This window comes from Chaetodon auriga, chromosome 15, assembly GCF_051107435.1.
Source record: "Chaetodon auriga isolate fChaAug3 chromosome 15, fChaAug3.hap1, whole genome shotgun sequence".
Taxonomy (NCBI): domain Eukaryota; kingdom Metazoa; phylum Chordata; class Actinopteri; order Chaetodontiformes; family Chaetodontidae; genus Chaetodon; species Chaetodon auriga.
In genome coordinates, this window is record NC_135088.1 from 9,708,629 (window position 1) to 9,729,083 (window position 20,455).

General features: G+C 42.2%; 1 protein-coding gene across 6 annotated transcripts in view; it reads right to left on the reverse strand.

Moving 5' to 3' along the window:
• LOC143332939 (actin-binding LIM protein 3-like) overlaps positions 1-20,455 on the reverse strand; it is a 39,294-nt gene that overhangs the window by 13,683 nt on the left and 5,156 nt on the right. For all 6 annotated transcript variants that reach the window (XM_076750814.1, XM_076750809.1, XM_076750812.1 and 3 more), the window contains exons 3-10: positions 11,525-11,708; positions 9,357-9,469; positions 7,876-8,002; positions 7,470-7,563; positions 6,836-6,923; positions 1,758-1,816; positions 853-933; positions 163-324 (exon numbers count right to left, since the gene is read on the reverse strand). In XM_076750814.1, coding sequence (XP_076606929.1) covers positions 163-324; positions 853-933; positions 1,758-1,816; positions 6,836-6,923; positions 7,470-7,563; positions 7,876-8,002; positions 9,357-9,469; positions 11,525-11,708 — 908 coding nt within the window. The remainder of the gene's footprint in view (positions 1-162; positions 325-852; positions 934-1,757; positions 1,817-6,835; positions 6,924-7,469; positions 7,564-7,875; positions 8,003-9,356; positions 9,470-11,524; positions 11,709-20,455) is intronic.

Here is a 20,455-nt window from a genome sequence, read left to right on the forward strand (position 1 = left end):
AGGAGACAAAAAACGTCATTGCTACAACTGATAACAACAGAAGTTATCATATATGAGAGCAACAGTCAGTTTCCTTTTATCTGACTTTTACTAAGACAAAAAGGAACTCCCCTAAAGCTGTTGGATTCATTATTGATTGTGTGTGTATGTGTGTGTGTGTACCTGTCCACAGCTGTATTGCTCCAGAGTGTCGTCTGAGACGTGCGTGTGTGCATGGTCGGCCTGATAAGGGATGATGTCGGGCCGCTGGATGTCATATATGGCTTTGACCCTGGGCAGAGCTGCCAGCTGCTTATAGTCCAAAACATCGCCATCAGCTTTAGACTGAGAGAGAGAGACAGACGGGTAGACGGAGAGAGAGACAGAGAGAAGATGGAAACTGAGCAATAAATAGGACGTTGGACATAAATAGCTATTCAGAAAAAGAGAGGGAAGAAAAATTAAAGGCAGAAAGACACACAGGCAGGAAGAAAACAAATACAGGAAGACGCGATGATAAACATGAACTGACATGTTGGGAGACACACAGAGACACACGCATACACAGAGGACAGACTGGCAGGTGAGTTACAACACCTGAAGGCTCGTTTAATGACAATTTAAGACCAGTCTCCAATAAGAAAAGTCTTACTAAATGAAAGAGGTTCTGAAATTGACCCATAACTAAGGCTGTCAGCTGCTGCAGACCCCAGCAGACGGGGGGACAGACGGGTGGTGAGGCAAACATGGGGTCGGCGGTCGGACTCTTTGTGTTTCTGTCGCCGCCGGTTATGTTTTGATCGAAGGTTGTGACAGTGACAGCTGAGGGCGTAACCATAGCTTTGCTGCCGTAAGAATGATGACGGTACTCACACAGATGAGGCGGTGAGGGGAGCCGAGGAGAGGAGAGGAGCCCGGAGGGGAAATGGACGCCGTCTCAGAGGTACGTCTCAGCTGGTGGGACAAATGTGGCAGAATGACAACAATGATTTCAAGTTGTTAAGACTTGAAGTACAAATGAAGCATAATGAGTATAAATGATCGTTACCTCCACAAAAACATAAAAAAGTAATGTTATGTTTGAAAAACATTTGATTATTTTACTGAATCTATTTAAGTTTTGTAAGATTTACATTTTTTACAGTGTAACTATATTTTATCAATGAAACTAAAATTCCCATCAGGCGTCATTGAGTTCATAATAAGTCGCTTTTAATAAGATGCTGCATGTCCTGACCGTACTGTCTGCTCATAAAGAGGAGGAGAGCGATGAGGAGAACAGTGGGAACAACCTCCTCGTCTGTCCTGATGTAACAAACCCAAACTGTGTTATTTGCATTGTCATGGTTCTGTAACTCTTGGCTCTTGCAGGCTGCTGCCAAAGTGCAGCCCATATAAATATTTCAAATAAAATGCTTTTTTTGAAACATAAAAAAGGCTCTTTGGATAAGAGCCACCAAATAAAGCTGTGAGACTAGTTACAGATTATTTCCCCTCTTTGCCATAAATTACATGCAGTACTGTGAAATATGAAAAAAAGGGCGTCTGAAGAACTATATTTTAGATTTAAGAGTCTTTTATTAGTTAAGAGCAAAATGAAAAAATATTAGACAGAGAGCTCTGGATATCTGGAGGGCAGCTTTGTTTTAGAACAATGCAGCCTGTAAACCAAGAATGAGAAATCTCACTCACAGAGAGACAAAGAGGAACACAGAGAGCACACAAACAGAAATAGAGAGGAAGCGCAGGGGGTTGTGGGTATTTTGAGTATCGCTCACCCTCAGTTTTCTCTCCAGCCGAGCCGCTTCTTTACACATGGGGTGCCAAACCTCTGAACCTGCACGCACGCATGCACACACACACACACACACACACACACACACACACACACACACACACACACGGTTTTAGCTCAGTTTACTTTGTTTACTGTGTGGGCAGCAGCCTTACAGTTTTATGGGAGCCTATGAAGAGCAGTTCAGCCTCTCTCAAGTGCATCAACATCAATCAACAGCACACACACAAACGTGAGTCTGTGGAGGCTGTTTGTCTGGTCTGAGGACAGAGGATGTAAGTCTTCTTGTCTCCCCGAACACATAAGCAAAGAGGAAGTCTGAGAGAGACAAAGAGAGTTTCTAGCCATGCTAGCAGAGTGGCTCAGGGAATGGCACTTTCTGTCGATCCACCACTTTGCTCCAGTCTGAAATATCACAACAACTATTATGTGAATTGCCATAAACTTTCTTTTCATGCATTTGTGGTCCCCAGAGGATGACTGCTCTGGACTCTGGTGATCTCCTGACTTTTGCTCTGGCACCAGGATGAGTTTGATATTTGTGTTTTTGAGCGAAACGTCTCAATAACTGTTTGATGGTTTGCCATGAAAATGGTACACACACCGATGTCCCCCTAAGGATTACTGTAATAACTTTGATGGTCATCTAGCAACATAATCAGGGCAAAGTTTCACTTCGTCCAGTACTTTGCTTTGTGACACACCTGCAAAACTAGTGACGTTCCCATCAATGTCAGCTGTGCTTTCTGTTTATTGCTAATTAAACGAATGTTTGCATGCTAACACGTTAAAATAAGAAGGTGATAGAGAAGGAAATGTATCTTCACTGGAGAAGGTAGACTTTAGACTGCTTCTGTATTGATCCCAATTTTGGAAATTATTATGAATTAGGTATGATTGTTGACAAATACTGTGTTTTAATAAACACTTCAAAATGACCCCAGAGCTGCATACAACTACATTTCAACGTGTTATTATTTGTTACTATTTATTATATTTATATACTGTTTATGTACACTAAAAATAAAAATACAGCCAGCCTTTCTCCCTTTTTTATAACATTTACTGTATTTATGTTTTTATAATCATGCTTGTTGATGCCATTCTGATATTCTGAGTGCTGAAAATAAATGGTAAATAGACTGAATCTATACAGTGCTTTTCCAGGCTACCTTGAACTCTTAAAGCATTTTACAACACACGCAACATTCACCCATTAACCCATTAACCCATTCACACACCGATGACACAGCATCGGGAGCAATTTGGGGTTCAGCATCTTGCCCAAGGACACTTCCCCATGCAGACTCCAGGAGCCGGGGGTCGAACCACCGGCCTTCTGATTGGTGGACAACCTGCTCTACCTCCTGAGCTACAATTCAGTTCCTTACAAAGTCACTAACTAAGTAACTAAATGACTCAAATGGATCATGATGTAAAAGAGACAGAGAATATAAATATAACAGCGTTGTGTGTAAGTACCATGATATTCAATCAGTTCACTTCACTTACTGGCTTACTGTTTCTAATTTCTAAATGGACATTTCTTGCACACACACACGCTAAACAGACACACTGGTTGGTGACAGGACGATGAAAGTCACAAGAGGAATGAAGGTGGTCTTAGAGGAGAGAGAGATGAGAACAAGACAAGAGGAAACTTTACCAAACAGCAGAAGAGGAAAGAGGGAATGAATGAAGGCTATTAGCTAATAATCATAACAATAAACCACTAATGTCAGGATGTTATATGCATGTGGATCTCATAATGATAATGACAGTAATATATCCGCTCTGAACACAAACACACACACCGACTCGATCATTTCCTCGGGCCTCGGGGCGAAGCAGGCCAACCGAATGGACTCAGTTAGCTGATCATGACTCTAATATACAACCACTATCATCACCATAAATCTGACCTGCCCAAACACACACACAACACACACACACACAACAACCACACACACAACCGCACGCAAAATCAATACTGTGGACAGAAGCCATGCGTGGTGATTCAGTGCACCCCCGTCCCACCCACGCTCCTCAACTCTGCTGTTGAACAGATGTATGGCCTTGGACTTGAGATCCTTTATCTCCTGGATGAGAAGAATATAAATGGCGCAGAGAGATTGAATTCAATCCAAAAGACAGCGCTGCAGTTCAGAGGAAATTAGCTGCCTGAAATTTGTCACAAAAGATTTCAAAACACAACTTCTCTGCCGTCTCGTCTGGGAAAGCCTCGTCTCTGTTTGGTCTTTTTCCTCTTTTCTTAACTTTATGCAGAAAGAGGTTAATCAGTGAACAAAACTGGCCTCGTTATCTTGACTGCTGATATTCAAAAGAAGGGATGAAGGCAGCCAGTGAAATCCAGGGAAGCAGTACTGACATTTGTGCTTACGCCATTTGAAACTCTAAAGCTATAAAGCAGCAGATATTTAAATGGCCTCGGGTCTTTTGCCTTTTGCTGAATCATGCTGCCATGAGAAACAGCACACACATCACACTGATGTCACCATTCATATTTGTATTATTTCGTTCCTTTAACCTCCTGATGTCTGATGTCTTTCCTTTTTGAACTGAGACTTTACTGAGAGAGTAAGAAATGAGGTAAAGGTGTGTAAGTCAGCATGCATGAATGCACTTAAGCTACAATCAGATTCTCAATGGAGGTGAGATTATTTCCTTTGAATGCAACTTACTCGATTCTGCAAAAGGTGGCTGAAAGTTTCAGCCCACTGATATTTTCATACACTAAGTTATTTCTTTCTTTGTGTAAAAAAAACATTGTGTCCCTTTGCCCCAGTGTCTTCAGTCTTTGCAAACAGAAAGATGCATTTTTTCATTTGCATAAAGAGCGGGGAGGTTGAGATCCGATCACGAGTGGTCACTCGAGACATGTGGTGACGCATTGTAATGCCAGGTGTGAACTGATGTACTTAGAGCTGTCCACTTGTGATCAGATCACCCAAGACACATGTTAACGTCAGGTATAGACAGGAGAGGACGGTTTTCAGATGTCTGACCAATGAGAAGACTTGATGGAACATCGACATACTATTTCCATCCATCTATCCATCCAATTCAAAAGCCAATGGTGAGATTAAACATTCACAAGTAGTTCATAAAATAGTTCTCCACCCCCATCGCTCTCTCTCTCTCTCTCACACACACACACATACACACACCACTTCTTATTCCAGACATGCATCATGAGATTGATTGCAAGGGTGTGTGCACATATGTCGTGTGTGTGTGTGTGTGCGCGCGCATGTCGTAATTGAGTGTGTCTCACGAGGGTGATTGCTCAGCCCTCCTACATGTCTGAAGTCATCAAAAGGAGTGAATGTAACCTTGGGGCGGCACACCGGAGCTCAGCACACACACACACAAACACACACACACACACACCTGCATTCATATGCAGACACTCAAATGTGCAAATATGCATTCAAGCAGATACACAGGCATACGGACGCCTGCGCGCATTTACAGCCGTAGATTAAAACGCACACACATACAGACGCAGACTTCAGGTACAATATGCAAATGCTTAGTTTTACTGGTGGCTGTGAGCAGGAGAGCAGCCGAATGTCAATGAGGTGAAACAGGAGGTGTCAACTCGTGCGGCGACTCTGGGACACTGTGTGTCAGCCGCGTGTTACGGTACAGTGGCTCTACATTTGATCTGGATTCAACTCAGTCAGTGACACACAAACTGTTTTTGACTGAGGTGCATGGGTCTCTTTCAGCTTTATCTTAAAGAAACAGTTGGCCGGTTTCGAACTGCAGGGCTCTTATTTTCATTTACACATCCGTATCTCCTACAGCATGTTGACACACAGCTGATTTGCATTAACATCATGTTTTCAGGGAAACGCTTTTCATTTTTCACCAACTGATCGGACCTGTTGATACTGTATTTATTTGCAAAATGATCACAGTTGGCATTTGTAACTTGTTACTCCTACAATATAAAATATGCATATTTAAACTAACCTGTGGTTATGGTATGATTAATATTAATACCAGGCAAAGATCATGGTCACTGACTCACTGAAGATAAAAGCTACACCATGTGACCATCACACTACTTTACTGCACTGGCACTCAATGTTCCCATTTAATCATAGCTTTGCAAGCTACTAACCAATGTTAGGGTGCATTTCCTCCAGAACATAAGTCCTAAAAGCAACACTGATGCACGTAGATATTTGGTTGGTTAATAATAAAAAAAAAAAAAGCTACACGGTCAACGTTTGCCAGTGAATCCACGGTTGAGCTCATTAACATTAATTGCAGTAATCTAGATTAAAACAGCAGCTCCTGGATGATTCAATTTAAAGCTCCGGCTTCATTCAGATTAATTCTGTCAGGGGCAGCGCAGAGTAATGGACACAGCAGAGGCGAAGGTGGAGAGGTAATTGACTCCAACCTTTGTGTGTTTCAAGAAAACATCAGTTCGAGGAACAAGTGTGTGTGTGTGTGTCTTTACCACTGACTGTTATATGTGAGATCAATAACCTATATATACAGTGGTGCTTTGTTAAAAGCAGTCATTTATCAGGTGGTCATAGCCTACTGCTCTTTAATTTGCCTTCCCTCTTTGTTTCTCTCTCTCTCACATGTGTACGCACACACACACATACACACACGCACATACCCTTACCCTAACCTTAACCCCAGTCTTCATCCTAAAATTTAATGATTCACATTGTGGGGACTTGCATTTTGTCCCAATAAAGAAGGCGAGTCCCACAACGTGACTGGGATGTGACTGGGTAAACAGATTTATGTCCCCACAACAGATGGAACACATGGTACACACACAGACACACACACACACACACACGTGTGCGCACACACGGCCACAGATGCAGAAATACTTGGGCCATCTGGTTACTTGCAGGCTTCAGCTAATTCAATAGATGCTACAAGTCTATTTTTATGCCTGTTAGCTGTACAACTGCAGAACCACCTTTGCATGGCCACAATCAATTCCATGGGTTCCACATGGATATCATACCATTTGTATTTCTCTCCTCCCCTCTCTCCCCTCACCTGTTAGGTACATTTCCTCTCCTTCCAGGAACATCATGTGACAGCGGGCACACCTGGCACAGCTCGGGTGGTAGCGCTTACCTCCAGCCTGGAAGAGAGGAGAGGGAAAGGAAAGGAAAGGAAAGAAAAGGAAAGGAAAGGAGAAGAGAAGAAAAAAGGAAAGAAAAAGACAGGAAATGATAGGACAGAAAAGGAAGGGACAGGAATGGAAAGAAAAGAGAGAAGAAATAAATAAGGCAGAGAGAAGCAAAAGTAGATGAGACAAATGAGGAAACGAGAACAGAGAGGTGATAAGAAACAGAGAAAAACAATGAGGAATGAAGAATGGCGAGAAGTGCGATAAGAAACAGCAAAAAAAACAAAAAGAAACAGGAATGAAGAGAGGAAATGGGAGAGTGTCGCTTTGTTGGCTTTCCAAGGCTGCTTCGTCATCAGTCAACACTTCAGTCATTTAAAGAGGGACAGCTGCATCTTTTCACAGTTTTTTATAGAACTGACACACACACACACATGCATACATGCACACAAAACCCACACTCACTCTGACAAAGACTGAAAACATGCACATTCTCCCTCTTGTTCCCATCTGTCTTAAGCATACACACATATTCACGGTAGGAAAAAATGCTCTCACCTCAAGCACTCGGCCGCTGATGTACCTGTTACAGCTGTCACACCTGATGCCAAACTGAGTGTGGTAGTCAGTCTCACAGTAAGGTATCCCGTCCCTGCCAGGGACAAACAAAGCAAGCTCTCACACTGAATTTACCACCCGGCTTTGTGCAACTGTTCCACCGTTATTCATCATGCAACACATTGTTTTTAATACCCGACGAAAGACTCCTGCAATAATACACAACACACAAGATTTTCCAGTATGAACTTTTAAATAAATACAGTGGGGGTCATTTAGCTGATGGAAAGACACCTCTTTTAAAGGCCCCAGAGCTTCAGATATGAAAGCCTGCTCACAGGCAACAGAAGAAGCATGGCTTGAGATAACCTTTGATACTGTACATATGGGGGATCAAGCCACCTACTTGCTGATGTACTCTCCAGTGAGCGCACAGCCGCATGTTCGGCATTTAAAACAACTGACGTGCCACTGCCTCTCCAGAGCCAGCAGAGACTGGCCCTGTTTGATCTCCTCGCCACAGCCTGCACAGTCTGGAGGAGAAGCGGGAAATGCAGCACTGAGAAAACAGCACCAAGAAGATAAGAGCAGCCTCCACACTTTGAGCACCGATGCATTTATCATCCTTCCCTTCCTCGTCCCCCTTTCCCGTGGTGACAGTCGCGCTGTCTTTGCCAGATGGAGCCACCAGAAGCAGGCTACAAGACTACCTGGAGCAGCAGGCCACCTTCTGTGTTTGTGTGTGTGGGTGTGCGGCTGCAGGGAATGAGGCTATGTTTCGCAGCGTTCAGCAGGTGGACAGTAGAAGTCTTCTAGATTTTTTTATTTTTTTTCACCTGTAGGGGTACGAGGAGTCTTACGTGCTGGATGAATCACAAAGATGAGCAGTTTTAATTAAATATCGGTAGGCTACATAAAATCAAGGTCACAGATGATCCTTGCTACGGCCTGGAGGTGTGCGGTATTTTTAGCTTAATTATGTCATGCTGATATAGCCCAAAAGATTAAGGTGGTCCTGTGCTATATTTTTCTTATAGTCAGCAAATCTCATGAAAAGACTATCTGTGTAGTCTGATTACTCCTCTGTGCCTCAGATGTCCACCGTCTAAACACTTCTAAAAACACGTCAGTGAGCCTGCGTGATATGTTCCTTCATGACCGTGATCATGGGCACTGTAGTTAATTTGAGTTAATCCCACATGTACCGTCCTGCTGCTGTAAATACTCATGACAGCAGTAAAAACGTATTATTCCACAGCTGGAAACAGTCCCCAACAAATACACTGTGTATTCACGTTTGAGCTAAGTTTACAAAAAATGGAAGAAACCAGTTGATGTAATGAATTACTTAATCTTTTTTAAACCATAGTCCAAGTCCAAAAGTATTGAAAGACATACTAAAAATGGTTGTTTTTGGTCTTTACATGAAAAAAAAAAAAAAAAAAAAAAAAGCTCAGTCATGCCAGACTCTCATGCTAGAAGCTGCAGGGTGTTTATTTCAGCTATATCTCAGACATCAGATGTTGTGAAAGACTCTGAATCTAGTAAGTGGACCTTTAAAATGAGATTATTTTGTCACACACACCGTTCTCAAGGTCACAAATGAACATTCATGCTCTGCTAAAACAAGTCTTATTCCAAAGCTGATGAGAAATAGTTTCCATTTGAGAATACACTGCATTGCTTCAAGTGCAAGTAGCCACAGTACCACAGAAGTTATCTAAAATAACTCCCTTCATGCATTATTTTGGAATAACTGCACAATAATTCATGCATTATCCTTCGCAAATGTGACTTTACACAAAACATACAGCATAAGCATGGTGTGGTTTGCTCGTGTGTGTGTGTGTGTGTATATTTGCATGTGTGTACGTGTTTGTCTCTTACAGCTTGGTCCGTGGACCTTGACGGGCTTGTCGCTGCTCAGAGTGTGTGAGCACTGCTGACACACACACTTCTTCCCACAGAAGGTCACCCTGTCTCCAATTGGGAACGGACTCCTGAGAACACACACACACACAGAAAATTTCAGTGAAGCTTTGCAGATGTGGCACTGCAGAGATTCTGGTTCAGTTCAACCAAAACACAAAAAAATACACTTTGCCTCTCAGCCCCTGTGGCGCGGTTACAGCATCTGCCTGTGCTGACAGTTTCCATTTTATTTGCAACTGATATTTTTACTGCTGCCCTAACATAATAGATGTGAATGGAATAACATTTGTGGTTCTCACAGCGCTGTAAACTATTAGTAGCATTGGTGTAGTTTGGCTCCAGCTGGGGATTGTTCTCTGTAATTTAAAGTTAACAGAGAGTGATCCTTAACTCCCACAACACTGAAAACCATAGAAACATTTGTTTCTCAAAGGGTAAATTTCAGGGCCGCTGGTAGTTTTTGGCTACACCTACAGACACACATTAGTTTTCACAGAATATGTTTTAGAAAACAGGACTGAAATATTCATTCATGTATCAAGACATACTGTGCAGTAAATCTCTTTTGCCTGAGGGTTCAGCTGGAGCCACACTGTGAGGGCAAAAGGTGATGCTGTGGCTGAATCAGAGTTTCTCAGTGTATACAAATCTGCATTCAAATCACTGAGAAAAATTTTAAAACTCCTCTGGCAGAAAATAAGAGAACTGTAACACAGAGGCAGAGGAATGGTTGAGTGTTTATTGCACTTCTACAGTCGCATCAGAAACATTGAGGCTCAGAATACAAATAGGACAAATAAGTAGTTATTATACAGTCATACATTTCTAGTCTTGTGACTTTGGTGACGAGGCTTTTTATGCACATTTGGACTTGATCTACAATGTCAATCTGGACTTCTGATAACAAATCTGCTAAGATGGAGTTACTGATTGCAAAGGAAAAGGTTTCTTTTTTTCATTTTACAATGATAAAGCAATATTATCAATAAACTGCCCAGCTTTTTGTCTTTTTTCTGGTTAGAGTTTCACTCTCTGCACGAGGGGTTGTTGTAGCAGTTTAGTCAAAGCTTTGACAAAAAGCCATTTGAGATACACAATTTCATTGCAATATGCTGACACAGCCATTTTCAAAATGAATAAGCTTCATTCGCAATTTCAGTACAGTGTGTTCTTATTCAGTTTGCTGGCCACGCGCACACACACACACACACACAGACACACACCTCTGGGACCTCTGTCCAAAAACTCTCACAATATGTGAAGCAAAACCTAATGATCCATCGCTACATCTAACACACTGACTGACAGTTAGCCTTTCATGTATTTATTGTACAGCTCACCAGTCACACTTCACTTACAGTCACTTTCATCACATTCACTCCAGCTCTAAGCGAACTGCGCTGATACCAGTATTCGATTTACATATGAAAGTGAGACCAGACAACTGCAACAGATACAAAGCATTTAAAATGTTTTAAAAAGTATCTTGCTTGCTCTTGGATGTGCTCGCTCATCAACTTCCCGCTCTGCTCTGAAACACGTGCCAGTACGACTGAACGATCGAGTGCGATTATTTTGACAGATATTGTGATGGCGATATGAGTCACGACTGAGCACATGATATACAGGCCAGGGCGTCTCTGCAGCACCATAATGTTTCATTTATGACGGCATGTTGCGAGACACTTTTCCCTTTATCAAAAAATTGCAGCTGCTGCAATTTGGATATTGCACTTGGCCGTACTGCAACTTCGTTTTTTGATTAAATGTTCAGCCCTACTTAACAGTGTGGATAATTAAATGGTACAAAAACAAAAAACCTTTAATACTTAAAGGGCCAATCCATAGATTTTTTTTATACAGCCTATGAAAGTTATACAATCTCTGTGTACAGTCTCAGAAAAAACCCTGGCGATGTCATCAGGGTTATCTCAGTTTGAATGAGAGATGCCATCAAGTTGCATTATGGGAAGTGTAGTGCAATTGAGGGAGTTTAGGCTGTGACCCGTATAGGTACCAATATTTTATTGCTGTTTTCATCATATGAGAGAAACTACGCTGTGTCAGCAGGCCTATAAATGTCTGAAAATGTTGCGACTACACACTCAAACATTTTTCCTTACCTGCAGATGCTGCAGACGAAGCAGTGTGGGTGGTAAGTCCTCCCGAGGGCAGACACCACCTCTCCAGTGATGTACTGGTCACAGCTGTCACACTGGGTCCCGTAGAGCCGCTGGTAGTCCTCTGTGCAGATGTACTCACCCGAGTGGTGGAAGAAACCCGAGTGCACCAGATCACAGCCACACACTGCGGAGACGGAGAGAAACAAGTGAATCAGCTCACTTTATAGCTCAGAAATACGAGGCAGGCAGACCAAACAGAGAGAAAACTGTAAAATAAACCCAGTCAAAATTACCACAAAAAATAGGTAAAGACATGGAGTTAGAGAGCTGGTCATGAAAATTCACGTACAGTATTTCATGTCATGCTTATAATCACGTCAACATGTGCGATCAGCGTTCTACAAGCAGCTGCTGTAACTAAGAAACTAAGAAACACAAACACCAGTGTTAATCCACCATTATGGAGGTTTGAGGGTAGCTGATAGGACGTGTAGGCAGTATTTGTGCCTGTGTGTGGTGGTTGAGGGTGTGGGGTAGTTGAGAGTGCAATCTGTTGTCCTTTCTGACCTCTTAAGGGTTAATGCTCTAATCTGGTTTCGGGGATTAGACCAGCAATCATCTAATCTGTTAATTTTTTTTACAGCATGTTAAAGTTGTCAGTATGTGTGCCTGATTTTGTCAACGACTATCTGTATGTTACAGTTTTTTACACACAAGTATTTTTGATAGCACTTTATATTGAGGTACACATATTCATCATTAACTAGCTGCTTTTTTGCATGCATGTTAGCAGCACATTGGCTTTTCATAAGTCATTATAAAGCACTTATTGATGCTTTATTCTGCATTCTCAATTTCTACAGCTACTAGGTCATTAACTGAGAGACTGTCCTCAATAACCTCCTATTTACAGCTTCTTGATAGGAAGTTACAAAGTTGTTCTGTATGAATTACGATCTTAAACAAGTGCTAATAAAGGCCAATATGCTACTAATATACATGCTAATAAGCAACTCATTGATAGTGCATGTGTGCTTTAATATAAAGTGTGACCATGTTTTTATGTATATATATGGAGGCAGTGTTGTGTAATAGATGCGTGTCCAGGCAAAGAGACGCATGAGTACACACAGATGTGTACACTGTGTACTGTATATACTGACAGCCATGATGTATGGCTTTTATTTGGCAAATGCAAAGTCCTTCAGCCAAATGATTGCTTCTGGTCCAGCTGTGCTGCGGCTGAAGAGGCCTCAGTTGAGCTGCTTGGTTCGACAGTTAAACAGGAGCTGAATGAAGATTTGCTGCAGCTCTCAGAGAGGCAGAAAGCTCACTGTTACCTTCCATCAGGTGTGTTTTACAGACTTTACAACAACAGGGCCCATTTGGGGGCCACAACCAAGCCATAGGCTCATACTGTATAGTGTCACCATTGATGCTGTCAGCACAAATGCATCAACACATGCTGTAACTGTCACTATGATATAACCTGCAGTGTGCAGGCCCAGCCGGTGCAGGTAAAAGCTGCAGCATAAAGAGTGGCACCATGATACAACCTGGATGTACTGTAAGTTAGGCATCTGAAAGGCAGCCAGAAGATCAAGATATCTGACAGTGAATTGAATGTCTGGTCTCTAATTAAGCTAATGGCTCTAAACCCAGTGGAGTGAATGGATCTGATCTGATCCGAGCCAATGTGTTAAGTGACTCTGAGAGAGAGGGAGAGAGAGACAGAGAGAGAGAGAGAGAGAGAGAGAGAGAGAGACAGAGAGAGACAGAGAGAGATACTATAGAGCGAGACACACAGTCTCGCTGTCTAATATATATGTCTATTGGAGCCAGTCTGAAGACATAAAGACAATAAAACAACATTTAAGTGAGCTGTAGTACTTTTCGAAGTCCTCTTGATATGAGCCTGAGGCCAAACACACATATCATTTGATTTTCATGCAGACAGAAAGGCTTTGTCTGAAACCCGAAGACCACAAAATTACATTGTGTTAACTTTCTATTCCCTTTACAAGGATAATCTTGTAATATGATGTGGATATTAACATGATATTGCTGTCCACTGCACATTTTATTCCTGGAATGCCTGCTATAACATTATCTCCTCTAACTGGTCAACATAAAAAGCACAGACAGATTGTTGCATAGAAGCAACTCAAGTTTATTAACCGGGCAGTTTAAAGTGCTTTTCTTTGCATAAGACTTGAAGGCATTAAGACAAGATAGAAAAGAAATACAAGACAATGTAATAAAGACATTTAGATGGTGCAGATCTCAAGTTTTCTGGGACTTTTCTGCATAAAAACTGACCGCTGCTTCTCCACGTTTAGTTTTGACAGTCCTGACTGTATTTAAAGTATAGTTTTCCACCTGCTTGACAAAGACGTAAAAGTCAGTTTTTTCAGTATACATGAAATTTATATCCAAGTTTGTGATTTTCCAACACAGACATGATGTTTTTGCTGTCTCATAAATAAGCTCATTTTCATCATTAACTGAGTAATTTTCTTACAGTTTAGTAAAGAAAAGCTCGGACATGCTTCTCAAACACGAGAGATACTTTACAGTATTTTGTTTTGCTCTATCTCAGATATGGTATTCTCGTCATGGCAAAGCTGCTGTCGCACAACTTTAAAATGCCAGCCTGACCTTTATCAGTCTGCCTAAGACGAAAGCTGTTCACAGTGGAGGAATTACGGCTAACACAGAGGCTCCAGTGGATGTGCTGTACACACATCAATACACACACGTGTATGCATATATTTGTTGTAGAGTAAAAAATGTATGTCTAACAAATAAATAATGTATCTTTGTTTGACTATGCACTGGCATCAAAAGCCAATGCATGTTGATGCATATGAAGAGTAGGATGGAGTTATGTGGGTTTCAGCCAGCTGTGACAGCCTGATATACATATCTCATACAGAGACACACACTTCAAGATGCGAGCCGGGTCCTTCTCCTCTTTTCTCACCCTGCTGATAGCATTCACACATTCATCAATGTCTAAATGGAAAGCTATTAGGATGTGGAGGGAAACAGGAAAGACGGGGAGCTGTTGAGGCTTGGACTCTCTGGGGAACTCTGGTAAATTCGGATTTCGGATCGCAGACCAAAAACTGTCCTCACAGAACGACATCCATGCATGAACACTCACACTGGCTGTGCTCATGGCTTCTTTTGCTACTCCCTGGACATTTTTCATGCTTTTTTTTTTGGTTACACTAATCTTATTAGGCGTGCACGCTGCATGGCTCGAGGGATGACAGTGTCTGTCCACTTTGGCTAAGGCTGAGCCACATATCTCAACAAGCGCTGGATGGGCTGCCGTGAAATTTTGTGCAGACATTCATGGTTCCCAGAGGATGAATCTGACTGACTTTGGTGACTTTTCCTCACGTTCCACCATGAGGTTGACCTTTGTGGTTTAAGTGAAATCTCTCAACATCTATCGGATGCATTGCAAAGGAATGATCCTCTTTGCTGATCCCATGATTGTTCGTGTCGAGCCACCATCCAGTCAAAATTTCAATATGTCCTGTAAGCTTTGCCTTACGACCAAATGCTCATCCTCGTCCCCCGTGTTGCCTTTGTGTCCCCTCCCTTGTGTATCATGTGTGTCCCTCTTCCCCTTTGTGTGTCATTGTGTCCGAGCTGAGCTGGGCGTGGTCACCTGCTCCCTCCTGCTGCCAGCCCACCTGCACACCTGAGGCTCATTAGATAATCAACCCCTACTGCTTTTCAATCCAGTCTTCATTCGATCGTCTATTGTCCATTGTAGTACTTTGTTTCAGCTCTCACTTTGCTCTTGTTAGGTATTTTTGTGAATTTTTGCCACACGGGTCTGTAACCATCTGCCACTTTCCACTGCCTGCCTGGTTCAGCTCCTCTGGATTGCACATTTGAATTTACCAAATTATTCAATAAACTGTTTATGCACTGATCCACTGTCTTTTGTTATGCTTTTGGGTCCAATTAAGAACACCCATTCTGACAACTCATGACATCTCCATAAGCTGCAGCTGTACTTTTGTGCTAATTAGCAAATGTTAGCATGCTAACAGGCTGAATAAAGGTGTCAAATATGATTCCTGAAATGCCAGTATATATTATATATCATGCAGCTTCACTGAGACCATGCTTGTCGATTGTCCTTTTTTGCACATGCACTACTGCAAAAAGGCATGTTTGTTAACATACCAGATCATGTAGTAGTTGAAGCATCCGGTATGCAGACAGCTCCACAGTATCTGTATAATGAGCATGAGGTCACAAATTGAGAAATCAAATTGAAGTTCCTCTCAAAGCCATTCAACCTGTCAGGAATTGCATTAATAGTGTTTGAGTGCATCTGAGCCTAAATAATTTCATTAAGCTGAAGATTTCATTTTGCAGATTTACAGTGTAATTATGGTAGAAGCAGGAAATGCCACAGCAGAGAACTCCCAGAATCTCAATGAGTATATGCTCGCCTGCGACCATCCATTATTCGCTCTCTGTCACATGACGGTTTAGTCTTTCGGGCACAGTCGGGACAAATCTTCCCGCTGCCACTTGAACTTGCTGACTGAAGCTTAATGTTCAAACACTCGTCAGTGGCCTCCATGCCAGACCTTATATGACCTCTGTGTTGCCTCACGCAGACCTCCCCTGACCCCACCTGTTGCCCCAAACTCTGAAGGTTTTCCACATTTAGTTCTGCTGAGTCAGCACTAACCGGACAGTTCCCTCACAAACAGCAGTGTCCGATGCACGCTGAGGCATTAAATGATTAAGATCACCATCATCAGTCTGTAACTTTCATTAATGCAGAACTGACATCATAACTTCAAGTGAAGTCAGCCTCCACTGATGATCGTATCTGCTGCACAGTTGATCCTGTGGCAGAGAGAGTAACAGCGCTTTTATGACCACAACCATCTAGAGAGTCATCCAGCCCCCACCCCACCCCCATCTCACTGTGTAGAGCAGCCATGCTCCAGCTGTCCATTATGATGTCCTCAATGACAAGTCTGTGTTGGGACCCGTATGACTTATTCTCGCCAGACAGAAATAACAATCAAAAGAGATTCCTTGGGAAATCAGTCAGCCACATGACAGGGAAACTGCTCATAGCTGCTCAATCAGATGCGAATGACACCAGCATGAACAAGGTTTGCACTCAGCGCTGTTCAAAGGTGCATTTAAGTACATTTACTCAAGTACTTTTTTTTCATTGTACTTATATATTGTACTTTTTACTCCACTACTCATTTGTAATGGAGTATTTTTAGGCCATTTTATTTCTACCTTTGTTTAACTAAATGATCTGAGTATTTCTTCCACAGCTGGCGCTGACCCCAAATAAATGATCAGATGAAAGTCAGAGGAAAGTGATGCCTCTTTAATTAAATGTGTTTTTGATTTATACATGACGTTGGGTTAGGATAGTGGTTGCCAAAGTGGGGCACAGAGCTGTTGCAGGGGTTGAAACTAATAACATTATTAACTGCTGCTTTGCATTGCAATAATGGCTGCAACTGAGACACTGTTGATGGTATTGGTTCCACCTGTGTTTCTCCTGCAGTCGAAATGTATGATGGAAAAAGGTCTATGACTCTGAGGAATTTGGGAACAAACAGTGCAGTGACGCTGGCAAGGATGTACTCAAAAAGTCAAGCAAACAAGCAAACACATCAGTCAAATCCACAACACGAACAAGCCTTCCTGCTCTCGAGTTCACTGCTGACACGCAGCACAGTCGCAGTTGCTTTATTTGCAATTTTTGCTTCCACTTCAAAAGAACGGCATACTAGAAAACATTTGGCTATGAAAGGGACGTGATCCAGGCTGTAAAAAGTGCCTAGAAGGTTTATCATAGGCTTGATTGGTCAAAAATTCTACTCAACCGCTTCTATTCTGCCAAAACTGAACTGCATCATGACACTTTTTGCAGGTTAGCTGCTGAAGGGCAAAAATGTTCCAAAATCTGTGGTGGAATTTGTACGTGCGCCAACAGGTTTGCCATGAAGTGCACACTGAAAATGTGTAACAGTAGATTTGATATTTCTGGAGACTGAAGCTCTGTTTTGAAGAACTAAACTTGTCATTTTGATAGTGGTATATTTTAGCCTTCATGTGGGGTTATCTTTCTTTTCGTTCTAATTTTCTACTGACCTAGAAACAGTGAAAAGAAGCGGCTTGGAGAGAAAGGAAGTGGAAAATAAGTGTTGGGTCACAAATAAATAAAAATCAATAAATCAAGAAAATCACGTTAAGTTTATTTTCTTTCTCCTCCCTTTTATCCCAGTAGCTACCCTCCTCTTCACTCTCTGCTCCATCAGTTTCCATCTTCACCAGCCTCCGACTTTGCCTCCCTTCTGCTCATCAGGGGGCAGGTTCAGCTGCAGTTCATCAGAGGCACTGAAGTATTTAAATACTTTTCTTCTACATCTGTTAGCAGTGATTTGTAGCCTATTAGAGCAAAGTGCTTGAGGTCTGGACACACATATACACAAACACACACAATTGGCAGAAAGACAACAGACAATGATTTCTTTGTTTACTGCCAGCGGCACAAGGAAAGGGTCGAGAGAACGGAAGAAAGAGGCAAAGGGAGAAATAGATTGAAAAAGAGAGGATACAAATGAAGATGGATGCAAGAAACAAGAACTCCTGGAGGCCTGATACACATGTTGACTGTGTCATCTTTCAGATTTAGCTGCTGGATGTAATGATAAAAAAAACAAACAAGCGTGCACAGAAACATACAGAAACACCAGCACAGTGGCCCGCTGTGCAAATACTCATGCGAGCACACACACAAAAGAGTGCTGCACAGCTGAGCTGATCCAGCGGTTAATGCTTCACAGTTTGTCCTTGAAGTCTCTTCTAAAGAAAGAGGCAGGCCATCCGTGACTGTCTGTACGGCTGAGAGTACACTAATACTGATAAAACGCACTGAATCTCGCTGCTGGTATACGCCGAAACACAAACTTGTTTCTAACCAAAGTGGGTCAGGCTTCGCAGTAAGATTGACTATGCAAGAAGAATCATATGGGTCTGTTTTATATTCTGTTGAGAAGGTAAAGAGCCTGCAGTTGTACAATCCATCCAAATAAATTAGTGTGCATCGGCTGTACATCACCTTCGAGTGGAGACGCTGTAACTGAAAAATGGGATTTGAATGGTACAACAGACACGCAGGCTTTCATCTCTAAAAGCTTTGTGAAATGTTTCACTGTACGCTGAGAATCAGACTATTTGTCCTTTTTTTCCAGTAATGACTGAGTTTATTCTTTGCAGACGACATGCTTAAAGGTCACAGATGATGTACACATGGTTCAATTTTCTGGTGAAGAAAAGGAAGAGAGGATTATCTTAGACGCGAGGCTAAGACGAGACGAGAAGAAAGGCAAGATGGGAGTCAAGGGAGAGATTAGAGGAAGAGGAAAAGAGAGAGCATCATATGTGAGGAGAAAGGGAAGCAGAAGGCAAAGTGAGGGGATGAGGATGTGGAGGAAGAGATGGGGGGGGGGGGGGGCCCAGGGGAGGTATCAATGCGGCTATCGATCTGTCCATCCAGCGCACGTCTGCCGTCCTGTCACTGTCTTCCCTCATCTACTCACATCATCAACATAGGATGGATTTCCTCGCTGTAGCTCCTTTGCATTTGCATGAGTGTGATCAGGACAGACAGATCAAAGAGGAAGGTAGCAGGAAAGCAGGAAGGGAGAAAAGGGAAAGTCGAACCCGTGTACAGTCTAACCGAGATAGTGTTTGGTGTCAACAGTACAAATATGTGTCACGATACGGATCTGGCTGGAACTGGTTGGGAATGTGGTTTTCAGCGGGTAAGTATGGACGTTGATCAGTCAAACTGAGGAGTTATGACGGCAGATTTGCATACCCAGCAGGACATGGAGATAATAATTCAAAAAAACAGGCATCATTTGCTTTAGAATGAGGGCAAATTCATGAATGTGTTCCATATTTTATGAGAGATTTTATCAGAGCAGAAAGATTTTTTTTGCAGAGTTGCATTTTCTTTCTTTTATGAGCGATCAGCCTGATTGAAAACTTCCCTGATGTGCATTCTGCTCTTTGCTCTTATTGTTCTGACAGGAAACAAAGTTTCAGCGGTAAAATCAAAAGTTTAAATTCTAAATGTCTCTCAAATGTGATACATTTACTTACAGGAACAGCTTTTGGGTTGATGGGATGTCATTAGATCTGTAGGTGTTTCGGTCATAAACAGGACAAATCGTGACCCGATGATGACGCTCGATGAAAAATGAAGGGATTTCACAGCAAACCATCCAAGCTGTTGAGACGTTTGGATCAACTAATTGACCACCAGCATGGCTAAAGATAACCAAATAGTCAACTGTCATTGTATTGGTCGAACATCCAACTTCTTCAAATACATCAAAATGTTGTATTGAAACAGAGAAGAAAGTTAATGTATCAAGTACAACTGAAGTCTGCACCACCTAAATTAGTTACATCATCCAATGAAAGACAATCTCCAATAACACACAAACACCTCGGGGTTGCTGTCTCATCTATCCCACTCTGCTCATCTGTTTCTGCTCCTCATTCAGCCCAGATCTCCTCTCCTCTCTCCTCTCTCCTCGTTCCTCTCTCTTCAATCCCGAGTAGCCACACAAACGGGAGATTACACTGTGACCAAACAAAGACGCTGTCACTCTCCGACATTCACAGCTACAAACAAAGAATGTGAGACAAGAGAGTGACAGAGAGGGGGAAGAGAGATGAGGAAGAAATAATGAGCGGAAGAGGAAAAAAAAAACAAAAAAACGAGGCCTGTGTACTAAAAGCTGACGATTTGATTCTCGTCCACTTCATCAGCTGATGTCTACTCAGCCCACGCTCCATTAGCTAAAAGTCATTAAGCTTACTCTGCAAGATCAATTGTCCATA